The sequence below is a fragment of the Labeo rohita genome, chromosome 9 (genome assembly GCF_022985175.1).
Source record: "Labeo rohita strain BAU-BD-2019 chromosome 9, IGBB_LRoh.1.0, whole genome shotgun sequence".
Classification (NCBI taxonomy): domain Eukaryota; kingdom Metazoa; phylum Chordata; class Actinopteri; order Cypriniformes; family Cyprinidae; genus Labeo; species Labeo rohita.
The window spans coordinates 32537081-32552054 of record NC_066877.1 but is presented as its reverse complement, the minus strand read 5'-3'; the positions used below and the strand labels follow the sequence as shown (position 1 = coordinate 32552054).

Genomic DNA, 14974 nt, shown 5'->3' with positions numbered 1-14974 from the left:
AGCCAATTTAGTATTTAACTCCCCCATGAAAAACTCTGGAGATGTTAAATACCAAGATGTTGATGGTTACCTTACTAAGACAATAAAAAAAGCATCAAAACATTTCATAAAATCAACACGTTTAAGCAAAGTCAAGCAAAGCTACAAACCTGCGATCTGCACCGATCCATCTTCTCCCAATAGAATATTACCAGCCTTCACGTCCCTGAGGTCAAACCAAGACAAAGCACACCCATGTCACGGTTTATTATAATCTTAAACATTAACAATAACGCCAGTGGCTGAAGAATGAATCTGCATGTTTATGAATTTTTCAGACCATTATTACAGCTGAGATGGCTTGGAGGGAAAAGACCTCATTAGTATTTTCCAGCACTTAACATGCAGAGGAACTTAATTAAATAATACGTTACACTAGTCTCACAAAAACAGACGTTTGACTATCAGCATAAAGTCTGGTCCACTTTGCATCTTATTTGGACGGAAAGTTGTCCACTTAAAGGAACAGTTCATCCAAAAATCAAGCTATGTTTAAAATTTACCTCAGGCCATCCAAGATGTACAAAAGATGAGTTTGTTTCTTCATCAAAACAGATTTGGAGAAATTTACCATTACATCACTAGCTCACCAATGGATCCTTTGCAGTGAATGGGTGCCGTCAGAATGAGAGTCCAAACAGCTGATAAAAACATCACAATAATCCACAAGTAATCCACACCACTCCAGTCCATCAGTTAACATCTTGTAAAGTGTAAAGCTGTAACAGAGCTTGTTTTGTGCATATTTCTCTCCTGATTCAAACAACACAACCAGCAGTTTAAAGTTTAAAAAAAATCTTATTGATGGATTTGTTTCTTACAAACATGCAGCTTTTTGCTTCACAAGACGTTAATTGATGGACTGGAGTGGTTTTTCTCAGCCGTTTTGACTCTCATTCTGACGGCACCCATTCACTGCAGAGGATCTGTTGGTGAGCAAGTGATGCAATGCTACATTTCTCCAAATGTTTTTTGATGAAGAAACTAATTCATGTACCTCTTCGATGACCTGAAGGTGAGTATGTCTTCAGCTAATTTTTATTTTTGGGTGAATTATTTCTTTAAACAAGAAGAAACAGTCTGGAAGGCATGCGAAATGATCAGCCATGGTTTATTTTGTCATTATTTTCATTTTTTCTTACCTGTGAATCTGTCCATTTTTATGTAGGTAATCTAATCCTTCCAGTACTTCCTTCAAAATGGTTGCTATTGTAGATTCATCTAGTACACCGTTTTTATGCTCTCCTTTGCTGAACGTGTGCTTTATGATGTCTAACACTGATCCTGTAAGAATAAAAAACTTTATCACATATAACATATGTGTACATGTACATGTATATTACACGTACAGTTGTCAACAATAGTAGTTGTACATATAAATTACGCTACCAGTCAAAAGTTTTTTTTATGTTTTTTTAAAGAAGTCTCTTCTGCTCACCAAGCCTGCATTTATTTGATCCGAAGTACAGCAAAAACAGTACAATTCTGAAATATTTTTACTATTTAAAATAACTGTTTTCTATTTGAATATGTTGTAAAATGTAATTTATTTCTGTGATCAAAACTGAATTTCCAACATCATTACTCCTGTCACATGATCATTCAGAACTCACTCTAATATGCTGATTTGTGCTTAAGGAAATGTATTATTATTATTATTATTATTATCAATATTTAAAACAGTTGAGTAATTTTTTTCAGGATTCTTTGATGAAAATATCCAAAGATCAACATTTATTTGAAATAAAAAGCTTTTGTAACATTATACACTATACCATTCAAAAGCTTGAAGTCAGTATAATTTTTTTTTAAGAAAGAAATTATATGAATTAATACTTTTATTTAGCAAGGATGCTTTAAATTGATCAAAAGTGATGACAAAGACATTTATAATTTTACAAAAAAAAAATTATATTTCAGATAAATGCTGTTCTTCTGAACTTTCTATTCATCAAAGAAACCTGAAAAAAATTCTACTCAGCTGTTTTCAACATAATAATAATAATAATAATAATAAATGTTTTTTAAGCAGCAAATCAAAATATTAGAATTATTTCTGAAGGATCATGTGACTGGAGTAATGATTCTAAAATATATACCAATACAAAACAGTTATTTTAAATAGCAAAAATATTTCACAATATTATATATGCTGTATTTTTAATCAAATAAATGCAGGCTTGGTGAGCAAAAGAAACTTCTTAAAAAAAAACATTAAAAATCTTACTGTTTAAAAACTTTCGTCTGGTAGTGTATATGAATGTCATTGCATTAGATCAAATTAAGTGACATTTATTTTCAAGAAATATAATGCAAGTACACTTTTCAGGCAATGCATTTCACAAAAAAAGCTTTTTTTAAATGATGAAACCACACATGTAGGTAATTGAAAAGATTTTTCTTACCTCCACTCAGGAGCTTCATGACCAGCCAAAGTTCATCTTTCACAACAAATGAAGTGTAGTAGGTGACCACATTAGGATGATTACACTGGCTCATGGCTTGAATCTCTTTCTGTGGAGACAGACAGAGGTGTCGAGCTTTAGAATGCATGTCTTCAATAAAGTCCATGTGCTTTATAATGCATGCACAAAGTAAAGTAATTGCAATGGTTTCAAACCCTTGAACCGATTTATAATCGACAGTATTCAGTAATAGAGTCAATCTCCCAAAGCCAGGGCATATTTCACACCAAAATCAAAAGAATTTTTCCTCCAAATTTCATTAACATATTGGAAAAAAATAACTTATTTTTTCTTGATTCTTTTAAATTGCATATTATTAAAGCATTTATACATGAAGGTGAAAAATTACCTTTAATTGATACTTTTTTAAAAAATGAAATGTAATAAAAGTTTGATTGATTTACTTGAATCAGTTCAATCATGGAATGGAATCACTGTCTATTTCAGTTATTTGATTCAGTTTGATTCAAAAATTAATTCAAGTCATCGTTCAAAAATGTATTTTTATGTTTAAATGATTTTAATGCTTTAGCAAAAATAAGCATGTACTTTTTTTGTTATGTTCATACGTATTTGTTATATTGGTGTAATCACATGAAAATGATTAATAAAAAAACATCTTATTTTTAGTGCATTTTTAAACTTACATTAAACATTTTGAATCTGTCAGTTCATTTAATTGAAAAGAAAAAAAGAGCAAATATATTTATTATAAACATGATAAACAGCAATTTGTATACTTATAAAGGAATACTAATAAGGAAATTTAATTTGTGAAAACATCAGACAAACAAATCTGCAATGGAAATCAATGCTTCAATACTAATGCTGTTTTGGAGTATATTTCGAAGCAGAATTCACCCAGAAAAACCTGTTTAGCTTGTGCATGTAAGCATACATACAACTGAAGAAGTAATTTCACGTATTCTAATAATATAAGGCTTTAATAAAAGGACCGCAGGATGCAAACCTGAAGAAAATTGAAAAAGTACATTACATACGTGCTGTCCGGGTTCAGCATAAATTTACACAAAAACATATTTCTGTGTCAGCCAATTTGAGAGTAAATCGGAGAGATGTTTATAGCAGATTCCCATCTCCGGGAATAAACTTGTTTTCGCGACAGAACAGTCATTAATCAAACCATCAGTTTCCAATCTCACTGCACCAAAACAAAGATCAATGGAAAACAACTCAGTCGTGAGTGTCGTAGTGAGAGGCCCGCTGGGTGTGTGTGCATGTGCGAGAATGATTACAGTAGAGAAAGCGCGCTATATGAGAGAAGCATGAAGCATGTGTGTCTCTGACAGATATGAAGCACATTACTGAAAAACTAGGCCAGTCAAAACCACAAGTGTTGGCTAATGATTAATTATCACACAGATAATTGTGATTAATGATTTATTGACTTTTGTGACACTTACACATGCTCATTAAGAAGTCATTTATTCACTCAAAATCATTAAATGTGAAGTGTTTGTTGAAGAAAACCATTTTCTCTACAGGGAAATGATTTGTGGCGCAAATTAAAACTTAAGACTTAACTTTTTAATTTTAAAATGTTAATGCTTCTATACTATTAAAAATAAAGGTGCTTCACGATGCCACGGAAGAACCTTTTTTGCTTAAGTGGTTCCGTAAAGAACCTTTAACCTCTGAAGGATCTTTCTGTGTCACAAAAGGTTCTTTGTGGCGAAAGAAGGTTCTTCAGATTATAAAAAGGTAAGAAATGTCTTTAAAGAACCTTTGACTGAATGGTTCTTTGTGGAAGCAAAAATGGTTTTTCTATGGCATCACTGTCAAAAGCACCTTTATTTTTAAGAGTGTATAGAGGAATTAAGTCAGGGTGATTTTAAATTAATTGTATAAATTATTTTAAATTATTTATTTCTAATATAGAACTATAAAATAAGAGATTAGCAGCAATTGTCCAAACACATGAAACACTGGGAATGACATAAGTGAATAAAGCAATTTCTACATTTGTATATACCATATTTAAACACCATATTATTTTTTTGCTCTCTTATTGTTTAACAAGGCTGCATTTATTTGATTAAAAATGCAGTAAAAACAGCAATATTGTGAAATATTATTACAATTCAAAATAGCTGTGTTTTATTTAAATATATTTTGAAATACAATTTATTCCTGTGATGCAAAGCTGAATTTTCAGCATCATTACTCCAGTCTTTAGTGTCACATGATCCTTCAGAAATCATTATAATATGCTGATTTTCTGCTCAATTATTGTGACTACAAATTTTAAAAGCAGTCGTGCTGCTTAACTTTTTGACAGAAACCATGATACAGTTTTTTCTTCCTTTGATGAATAGAAAGCTAAAAAAAAAACAAAAAAAAAAAACATTTATTTAAAATAGAAATCTTTTGTCTTAAATCTTAAAAGTCTTAAATGTTGCTCTTGATTAATTTAATGAGGCATTCTGGAAAAAAATAATAATTTCTTAAAAAAAATAAACCTTACTTAATTAAAACTTTTTAAAACTTAATGTTTTAATGTTAAAATGTTATATGCTTCTATAGAAGAATTAAGTCGATGATTTCAAATTATTTGTATAAATTATTCAAAATTATTTAAAAATGTATTTCTAATATAAAACTTTACACCAAGAGGTTAGCAGGAATTGTCCAAACCCATGAATCACTGGGAATGACATAAGTGAATAAACCAATTTCTACATTTGTATATACTATATTCAAACGTTTGAGGGTTTTGTTTTTTTGCTTTTAAAAGAAGTCTCTTATTGTTCACCAAGGCTGCATTTATTTGATTAAAAATACAATAAAAACTGTAGTATTGTAAAATATTATTACAATTCAAATTAGCTGTTTTATTTAAATATATTTTGAAATATAATTTATTCCTGTGATGCAAAGCTGAATTTTCAGCATCATTACTCCAGTCTTCAGTTAGGCTTGCCACGATAGACGGTGTTGACGGTGTTACCGGTTTTAAGACGCAACACCGGTGACATCACTTTTCCACCGTGACACCGTCCCCACATTTTTTTTTTTTTTTAAGTATTCGTTTTTTTATTAAATATTTATTTGAATTAAATGGAAAATATAATTCTAAATAATTTACTTAAGACAAGAGCATGCACTATAATTAAAAACTGAACATGGCTACAATGCGTCATATTTCATTTATCACGTGAGGAGAACGAGAGGAGTCAAATTTACAGAAAGAGAATGGCCTTGTGTTTTTTTTTTTTTCGTTATGTTAATAAAAGTTCTGTGTTTAATATCAGTGATTTTTTTTTTTTTTTTTTTGTAGTTTCGTTGTCGTCCATTCAAACAATTGACGCCGAATTGGCAATTCCCGCAAAACTGAAAGTGAAAGTATAATACGCACGCATTTATAAGCTATTTAACAGCAGAAAAAAAAGAGGAAAAGAGGAAACCCCCACCCCCACGGAGATACCGGTATTACCGGCGTTGTCACATGTCGATTAACCGGTGGGGAAATTTCCTCATCGTCACAACCCTATCTTCAGTGTCACATGATCCTTCAGAAATCTGATTTTCTGCTCAAAAAATTATGATTACAAATTTTAAAAGCAGTTGTGCTGCTTAACTTTTTGGTGGAAACCATGATACAGTTTTTTTTTTCTTTGATGAATAGAAAGCTAGCATTACATCACTTGCTCAGCAATGGATCCTCTGCAGTGAATGGGTGCCGTCAGAATGAGAGTCCAAACAGCACAATAATCCACACCACTCTAGTTCATCAATTAACACCTTGTAAAGCAAAAAGCTGCATGTTTGTAAGAAACAAATCTCCTCTATCCATAATTTTCGTTTTTCCAGTGAAAAAGTCACCTTGTCTGAATCAGGAGAGAAATATGCACAGATCAAGCACTGTTTGCAAGTAAAAACAGTACAGAACAAATTGATGTGAGAGGACAACATGGGATTAGAGGAAGCACTATCATAGAGTATTTTAGGCAGAACCGAAGGTTTAAGGTTAAACGCCTAAAAAACAGAGTTTTGCTTCACACAATGTTAATTGATGGACTGGAGTGGTGTGGATTACTTGTGGATTATTGTGATGTTTTTATCAGTTCTCATTTTGACGGCACCCATTCACTGCACAGGATCCACTGGTGAGCAAGTAATGTAATGCTAAATTTCTCCAAATCTGTTCTCATTAGCAAACAAACTCATCTACATCTTGGATGGCCAAATTGCATTTTGCCTGTAACTATTTGCATATCCATATAATGTGCGTGCGTTTACATGAATATGCATGTGTGTGGCAGAACCTGCATGAGAAGACACATCTGTTTTTATGTTGTTCCTCACCAACAGCTCATCCATGCTGGTCTGGCATTTCTCCAGGTTGATTCTCTTGATGGCCACACGTTCCTGTCGAGGGCTACAAAGCGCTGCCTGGACGACTGCTGTGGCTCCGCTACCTACAAAACACAATATACACGTCTCTAATGAACAAAGCACACGGCGTGTCAAAGACATTATTCTAGATGAAAGGCAGACAGTAAACATGCCCTCTGGAATATAAAAGCTTGTGCACAGCAGGTGCAGCTGATCATATGATGTGCTTATAGGATTGATAATAGACGCGTGTGGCGCTGTGATAAGTAGCTTTACTGTAAGAGAGACAAATTGCATGCTACGTGTTTGCAATATTAAGTTGGAATTTTTCTGTAACTAAATCAAGAAATGTAAAATTTAATTTCAATTGCTGTTTTCATATTGTTGTATGTGTGTGTACCAGCCAAAACGTTTTTGAACAGTAAGATTTTAAATGTTTTTTAAAGATTTTTTTTTTTTTTTTTTTGCTCACCAAGCCTGCATTTATTTGATCCAAAATACAGGAAAATAGTAAAAATTTTAAAATATTTTACTATTTTAAAGAACTGTTTTCTATTTTATTATATTTTAAAATGTAATTTATTCCTGTGATTTTAAAGCTAAATAAAATAAATTAAAAAAAAAAAAATCAGCAAATCAGCATATTAGAATGATTTCTGAAGGATCATGTGATAATGAAGACTGGAGTAATGATGCAGAAAATTCAGCTTTGATCACAGGAATAAATTACATTTTAAAATATATTCAAACAGAAAGCAGTTATGTTATGCTATGTTATGTTATGCTTTTGCTGTATTTTGGAACAAATAAATGCAGACTTGGTGAGCAGAAGAGACTTCTGTAAAAAAAAAAAAAAAAAAAAACATTAAAAATCTTTCTGTCCAAAAATATTGTGTATATATAGAAATGTTAATAAAATAATACTACATAATAATACACAGCATTTTTTTTTATATATCATACTGTAATTATATACACTACCATTCAAAAATTTGTGCTCAACAAAATTTTGTTAACAATGTGTTTGTTTATTTGTTCAAAAATACAGTAAAAACAGTAAAACTCTGAAATATTTTTACTATTTAAAAATAATGGTTTCCTGTTTGAATATATTTTAAAATATAATTTATTCCTGTGACGCAAATCTGAACTTTCAGCATAATTTCTTCAGTCTTTAGTGTCGAGTGATCCTTTAAAGTCATATGATATAGTCATATAATAATACAAATGTAGTATTTTATTATATACTATTCTGTAATTACATACACTACCATTCAAAAATTTGTGGTCAATACGATTTTTTTTTTTTCCCCCACAATGTGTTTGTTTATTTGATCAAAAATACGGTAAAAATAATAATATTCTGAAATATTATTACAATTTAAATCAACTGCTTTCTATTTGAATACATTTAAAATACAATTAAATTCTGTCATGCAAATCTGAATTTTCATCATCATTACTTCAGTCTTTGTCACATGATCCTTCAAAAACAAAATTAATATGCTAATTAATATATTAGTTTTTAAAGTATTAATTAAAGATATTTGATGAATAACAGATGTGTTGAACTACAGACAGCCTTTGGGGGAAAAAAATATTTTTTGTGTGCGTGTATGAGTAAAACATAATGCACAAAACCCTCAAAGGTGAATAAATTACATTTAAATTCAGCCATTTGTCTGCATATTATTTGCAATCATTAAATTCTATTTAATCCAGTTGCAACGTAAAGTATTTGAATCCTTGGATTTACCATGTAAATTTTATCTAATCCTCATTCAACTCATCAGGAATAGACAAACACAGTCTGCTTAAGCAAATAACAATACAAACTACTTCATTTCTTTGTAAAACACTGTTCACAACATGAGTGGAAAACGTATGTGAACAATAACCTCTTGTGAATAAGATGGTTTTAGTTCTGCAATATCTCTCTAGGCCATGCTAAAGCATCTCAATCGGGTTGAGGTCAGGACTCAGACTGGGTCACTCAGAGGTTTGCTGATTTACTCGAGCGTTGATTTATCGACTTCTGTCGAGCTTCAGATGGACAGACAGCCTTCAGTCTCCTGCTAAATGGTCTGAATCTTACAAACTTGGGAATTCATTTTCCCCTCCATGACAGCAAGGTGACTTTTTGCACATTTCTGATGTGCAGCAATGCTTTTTTGAGACAGCAGTGGCTTCCTCTTTGCAGGACACCCACAGTGCTAAACTTTCCCCATTTATATGTGCTGAAGAACTTCACGACATTCAGAGATGATTTCGTAACCCTTTTTCAGCATGCAAGGCAACAAGTTTCAATCTGAGGCGTGCAGAGCTCTCTTTTGGTTTCTGAAAGTGTCCTTCCATATTGTGCGTGCAGGCAAATGTCCATTTTTCAACTTATGATTCAAGTTCTATTGTGATATATTTGCTTGGTTATGCCTAAAGTTCACTTAAATTGGATCTAGATCAACAGACAGATCAAGTCATGGTGTCTGAAACCAGTACCTCCTTAGTAGGTAGTAGTATCTTCATTCGAAACCACTGTCTGACATTGACTGAACTGGGAAGTGAGGCAAAACGAAACTCCATGCATTCACATACTTTTTCCTGCAACTGCACTGTAACATTACATATATAAGCCAGCAGCCATCATTCTCTCTAACACTGTGCGTCTACACCGGATGCAACCGGCGCGACAAAATACAGTAGAATTCATTGTAATCGCACAGAACCCATTGCAAATTCCCGACAGTAAGCTGCTGCCGCGTTCTATTTATGACGTGCTCACACGTTCAAATGATTTGCAACGGTCGCTTTGTCGCGTCCAGTGTAGACAGACTTTAGCTGTTGCGGCGCGGCAACTGTCGCGTCCAGTGTAGACACGGTGTAAATATTGAAAAAGCCATATTCAATCAAACTTTTTTTTTTTTTTTGAGAAAATAGCTTATCATTTACTGAATCGACACCTATCGGCTAATCTTAAACATGTTTTACACAAAACAACAGATTTGGACTTAAGTATTTTTAGAGTTTATCCTTAAAAAAATGACTTTTTGTTACAGGTGGGATTTAGCATACGGCACTTCCCATTCGTTTTTATGGTATTTGTAAATGGCAATAGTGTCGCACAGCTCTGACTGAAATTCAATGGTGTCAAGGCTGTAATGTGATTGGTTATCAAGGCACATGTGATCCAAGTTGACCGATACGCTTTTTCCAATAGTAAGTAATACAGACTCTCATCTCCCAATAGTAAGACAATCACTGCTAGAGAGCTACAGGCATTTGCATTTGATTAGAGTTGGAGCTAAATTCTGAGCAATTCTGAGAAAAAAAAGTCAGAAGTGTGAGTTTATATTTTGCAATTCGGACTTCATTTCTCAGAATTGCAAATTCTGAGAAAACAGTCAGAATTGGAAGTTTGTATCATGCAATTCAACTACAAATTGCAAGAAAAAAGTGAGAATTGTGAGATAAAAAGTCACAATCACCTTTTGTTTTTGGCAAAATAAATAAATAGGTAAATAGTGATAGAGGCTATTTACACTAAGTGCAAATAGCAGTATTTTTTTTTAATCAAAAGATTTTATCATTTACACAAAATGCAAAACTAGCTATAGATTCTATTTACACTGTTAAAATAGCAGGATTTTCTGCTATTTATAATGCTTATTGCAAATAGTGGCAATTATCTGCACCTCAGTATTGTAGTACATTATGAACAATATGCAATAATAACATACTGAGTGTAAATTATTATTTTAATTCAAATTATTAAATGGATGCCACCTTATTGGGACAAGGCATCACAATGCCTTTCCATGGTGATATCTGATTTGAAAAGGGAGAAAAAAAGTTTGGCAAAACACAGATTGAAAACCGGGTCGATCACATCAAAAATGACTTCAATACACACTTTACCATCTACGCCGCTGGAGCTGTTATAAGTCGATTGTCTTTGGTAATACTGACTAGCTCAATCACACGTTGGTGGGCGGAGTTAGTATAAATATCCTCTGCCAACGAGGCAGGCTATTTACACTTAGTGCGAATAGACACTTTTTTTTATTTGTGAACTAATAACGTTACAATTGTTCTGTACATCCAATTCTGAGGAGAGGAGACACTGCACTATATACACACACACACACATATATATATACATATATATGAAGAGTTCAGATGCAAAAGCCTCGTTTCTATGTAAGTACTGGTACTTCTGATTGGGCTGAGGCTGGAATTTAGCAAGTTTGAAGTAAAAGTATTTGATGGACGTATATTATGTGTCAGGAGCATTCACTCAGTATCATCATCTCATTTTTGACCGAGATGGCTTTTAGCTGGTTTTGCATCTGAACTCTTATATACATACGTATATATATATATATATATATATATATATACACACAAACATACATACATACACACATATATATATATATATATATATATATATATATATATACACACACACACACACACATATATATACAGTAGTCAACATTTAAAGTGACATTTCCAGTGTTGACTACTGTATATACATATATACATACACACACACATATATATATATATATATACATACATATATATATATATATATATATATATACACACACACACACACACACACACACATATATACATATATTATACATATATACATTAGTGGTGTCAATCGATTGAAAAAAAAATTAAATTAACTAATTAATTGTACATTTTTCTGAAATTAATCGCGATTATTACAATTACATTTTTTCATTACACTTTTATATTGCATTAATTTCACATTTAATCTTCAAAATAATGTAGAAACGACATAAAGGAAGTATATTTTTGATATTTGTTTAATGACATCTTAATGACAAGTAACCGAACCAGATCTGGCACTGCTTTAAACGTGACTTCTAAACACTTACATGCACAGTTTTATGAGAGCTTAAGTTGCCTTTTTGTAACTTCATGGCTTAACTGAAGACATAACTACGACTAACTACATACATACCCATAGTACATTTGGGTTTGAATATGATACAGTGCTTTAATGGGCTACCACTTCCGCGCTCGTTTGACTCGCGCCTGTTGCTGAAGTGACGTTGGACCGTGCGTCTGAAAAGTCTCTTGTTTGATGTGCTCGTTATTATGTCTGGGTGGGGTGGCAAAACTAGCCCCGTCCTTGCGTTAATTGCGTTAAATATTTTTAACGCGTTAAAATGAATGAACGCTAATTTGACACCACTGATATATATACATACACACACACAAACACACACACAATTTATCTATCTATTCAAATGCATTTAAAAAAGGAGGTGTGCAATTTCACTAAGCCTGAAAATATTTTACATTCATGCATAAAACATAATGCACTGATAGCCAATTGCTGATTCACATCCGATATGATATCTCACATTTGTGACTATAAACACACATGCACATGCACAAACACAAACGCAGTGCTGATATTCACACGGTAAAGAGTGTGTGACACTCTGCCAACTGCGGCTGACAGATAAGGAGGGGGTCCTGACCACGCAACACACCGATTAGCCGCATAAGTGCACAGAAACTATAGAGAAGCTCTCCGGTAATGCTAGCTCTTATCCGAGCTGATAGCATACTGCTTTAAGACGCATCTCAACCCCACCACGCTCAGAGCCATGAAGAGGGCCTTTTTGTGTTTTTTGTCCTTATTCACTTTGGGAGCCTCATATCTGCAGGCAGTGGGTCTATCAATAACAGCCGACTCAAACTTTTTAGGGATTGGAGAATGCAGCGAAATGTCAATGAACTAAATAAAGAGAGAAGGGAAAATGTCATAAAATAACAGCTATTGATTATTAGGAAACGTTCACTCATAAAATTAATGTTTGGTCATAATTTGGGAAGTTGACATCCTGGAAAGAGTCTTTTTGCTAAAATTTCTATATATGATTTTATGACCTTCATATTAACCATTTAACTAGTTAATAAAAAGGTGTTTACAAATAGTGAAAACAAATACATGAAAATGCATGTAAGTTTTAAACTAACATCTTGATGTTGACCCAAAAAAAGCCCATAAGCAGATATGCATAAACTACACATCTACAACTGCATGACGGTTTGTTATTTTCTTTAAGGATTTTTATAGTTAACAAGAATAACTTTGAATAATTGGTACTATTTCAAGATGACCACTTACTGGACTAAAGCTGCTTCGGTTTACTTGATTATCCATACATCCTTTTTAAAGTCATGTTAAAATGTTAGTATCAAATATGATCAAGCTATTACAATGTACTGTATATATATATATATATATATAACTAAAATATAATTAAATATAACATATAATAAGAAATAATAATTATAACATATAAGAAATTATAAATATATATATTTTTTATTTTCTAAATTATATATATAAAATTATACAATAAAAAAGTAATTTAATTTAAGGAAAAAGGAACGAAAAAAGTATATATAATTCATAAAATAACTAACATATATATATATATATATATATATATATATATATATAATTTATTTCCTTTTTTCATTTAAATAATATTTTGTTTAATAAATTAAACAGAATTTCTAAAATAAAATACAATTTCAAAAATGCAATTTGATTTTTATATAATTTCTAAAATAAAATTCAATAATACACACACACACACACACACACACATACATATATATATATAATTTCTAAAATAAAATGTAATTTTAAAAATATAATTTATGTATATAATTTATATATATATATATATATATATATATATATATATATATATATATATATAAAATATTTTTGCATTTTATTTTATCAATTATAAGTTTGGGTTAGGGTTATAAGTTTAATTAAATAATAATAACTATACAGGCCTTTAATTGTATTTATTTTATTTTATTTTATTTGCCTGAAGATTCAATGAATTGTTCCGTTAAATTAGATTCTGACTATTATTTCATGTGTCAGGCTTCACAGGGTTAGCGTGTACTGTGTGTGCTGTATAATAATAATAATAATAATAATAATAATAATAATAATAATAATAATATGTACATTAGTTAACGTAAAATAAACAAAAAATACATAAATTGATGCATCTAATGTCAGTGTGTTATGAGATTAATCCGCCAATTGTGCCAAAAAGTGACGTATATAAATGTCAAGTCAATATTTAAAAACTGCTTCGCATTTCTTTGTGAAGAACTTTTTGAATCATCAAGAAATTACTAAATGCACTTGTAAGAAATGAGAAGTGCTCAATCTGAACAGCAGAGGGCGTCATGAGTCGAGAGCAAACGCATCGCATGCAGCAAATGACACCTTTGAATCTCACAGACAGTGCGAAGGCGTGCAAGTGCCGATAAGATGCACACATGTACTACACACTCAGAATGTTAATCTTAAAATACACAAAATAATAATAATGACTCTTGTTGTCACTGTTAATAGTGTTTTGTTAAATATCCGCCAGCCTGCGCACTGCATCAACTTCAACCCCCTGAAACTTGGTTGCACTTTTTGGCCAAAATAACCTTCCCTGTGTATAATAACAGCACCTTTATTGTAAACACCACAGCAGCCTGTTGTCTCGCTGGACACATGCTATTATAAAGCATCATCGCTTGTAACATGCGCACTGTCATCTAACAGCTCCAAAACATATGATATAGGAAGCTCCACTTGTCATATCCGCATTGCATTACTGTCATCGGCCGGTGCATATGGAAAAAAGCCGGTAGGCCCAAACCAAAGCAACAAACCACAGCCACTGACGGGCTCAAATCCATCTGCAAGTACCCACCGATCACCTCCTGGAGCTCGTACGCCTCCTTGACAATGGGCCAGCTGGTGGTGAGCGCCGGCTGCGGGGTTTGGACGGCCGCCGGGGAGTCGCTCTGCTCCGCCATGATGCTGCTGAGAGAGTCGCTCTCACTCGCTCACCTCACCTCACCGCTGCCGTTGCTGCTGCTGCTGCTGCTGCTGGATCACTACCGCCTGTGATGAACACATCCGGAGACAGACATCTCGAATCCTACTACAGCGAGGGCTGAGCTCATGAATATTCATCGCGTCGCGCTACAGCGTCAACATCACTACAGCGTAACACGTGGATATTAAGTAGCTT

At 32.5% G+C, this 14974-nt stretch overlaps 1 protein-coding gene across 2 annotated transcripts in view; it reads right to left on the bottom strand.

Annotated features, from left to right (window-relative positions):
• Nucleotides 1–14974, bottom strand: part of stk39 (serine threonine kinase 39) — an 85958-nt gene extending 70984 nt beyond the window's left edge. Inside the window, exons 1-5 of one of the 2 annotated variants that reach the window (XM_051119764.1) lie at nucleotides 14651–14974; nucleotides 6831–6943; nucleotides 2445–2553; nucleotides 1182–1323; nucleotides 150–205 (exon numbers count right to left, since the gene is read on the bottom strand). In XM_051119764.1, the coding sequence (XP_050975721.1) occupies nucleotides 150–205; nucleotides 1182–1323; nucleotides 2445–2553; nucleotides 6831–6943; nucleotides 14651–14756 (526 nt within the window). In that variant the 5' untranslated portion in view covers nucleotides 14757–14974. The remainder of the gene's footprint in view (nucleotides 1–149; nucleotides 206–1181; nucleotides 1324–2444; nucleotides 2554–6830; nucleotides 6944–14650) is intronic. The other variant, XM_051119765.1, reaches the window with a different exon arrangement.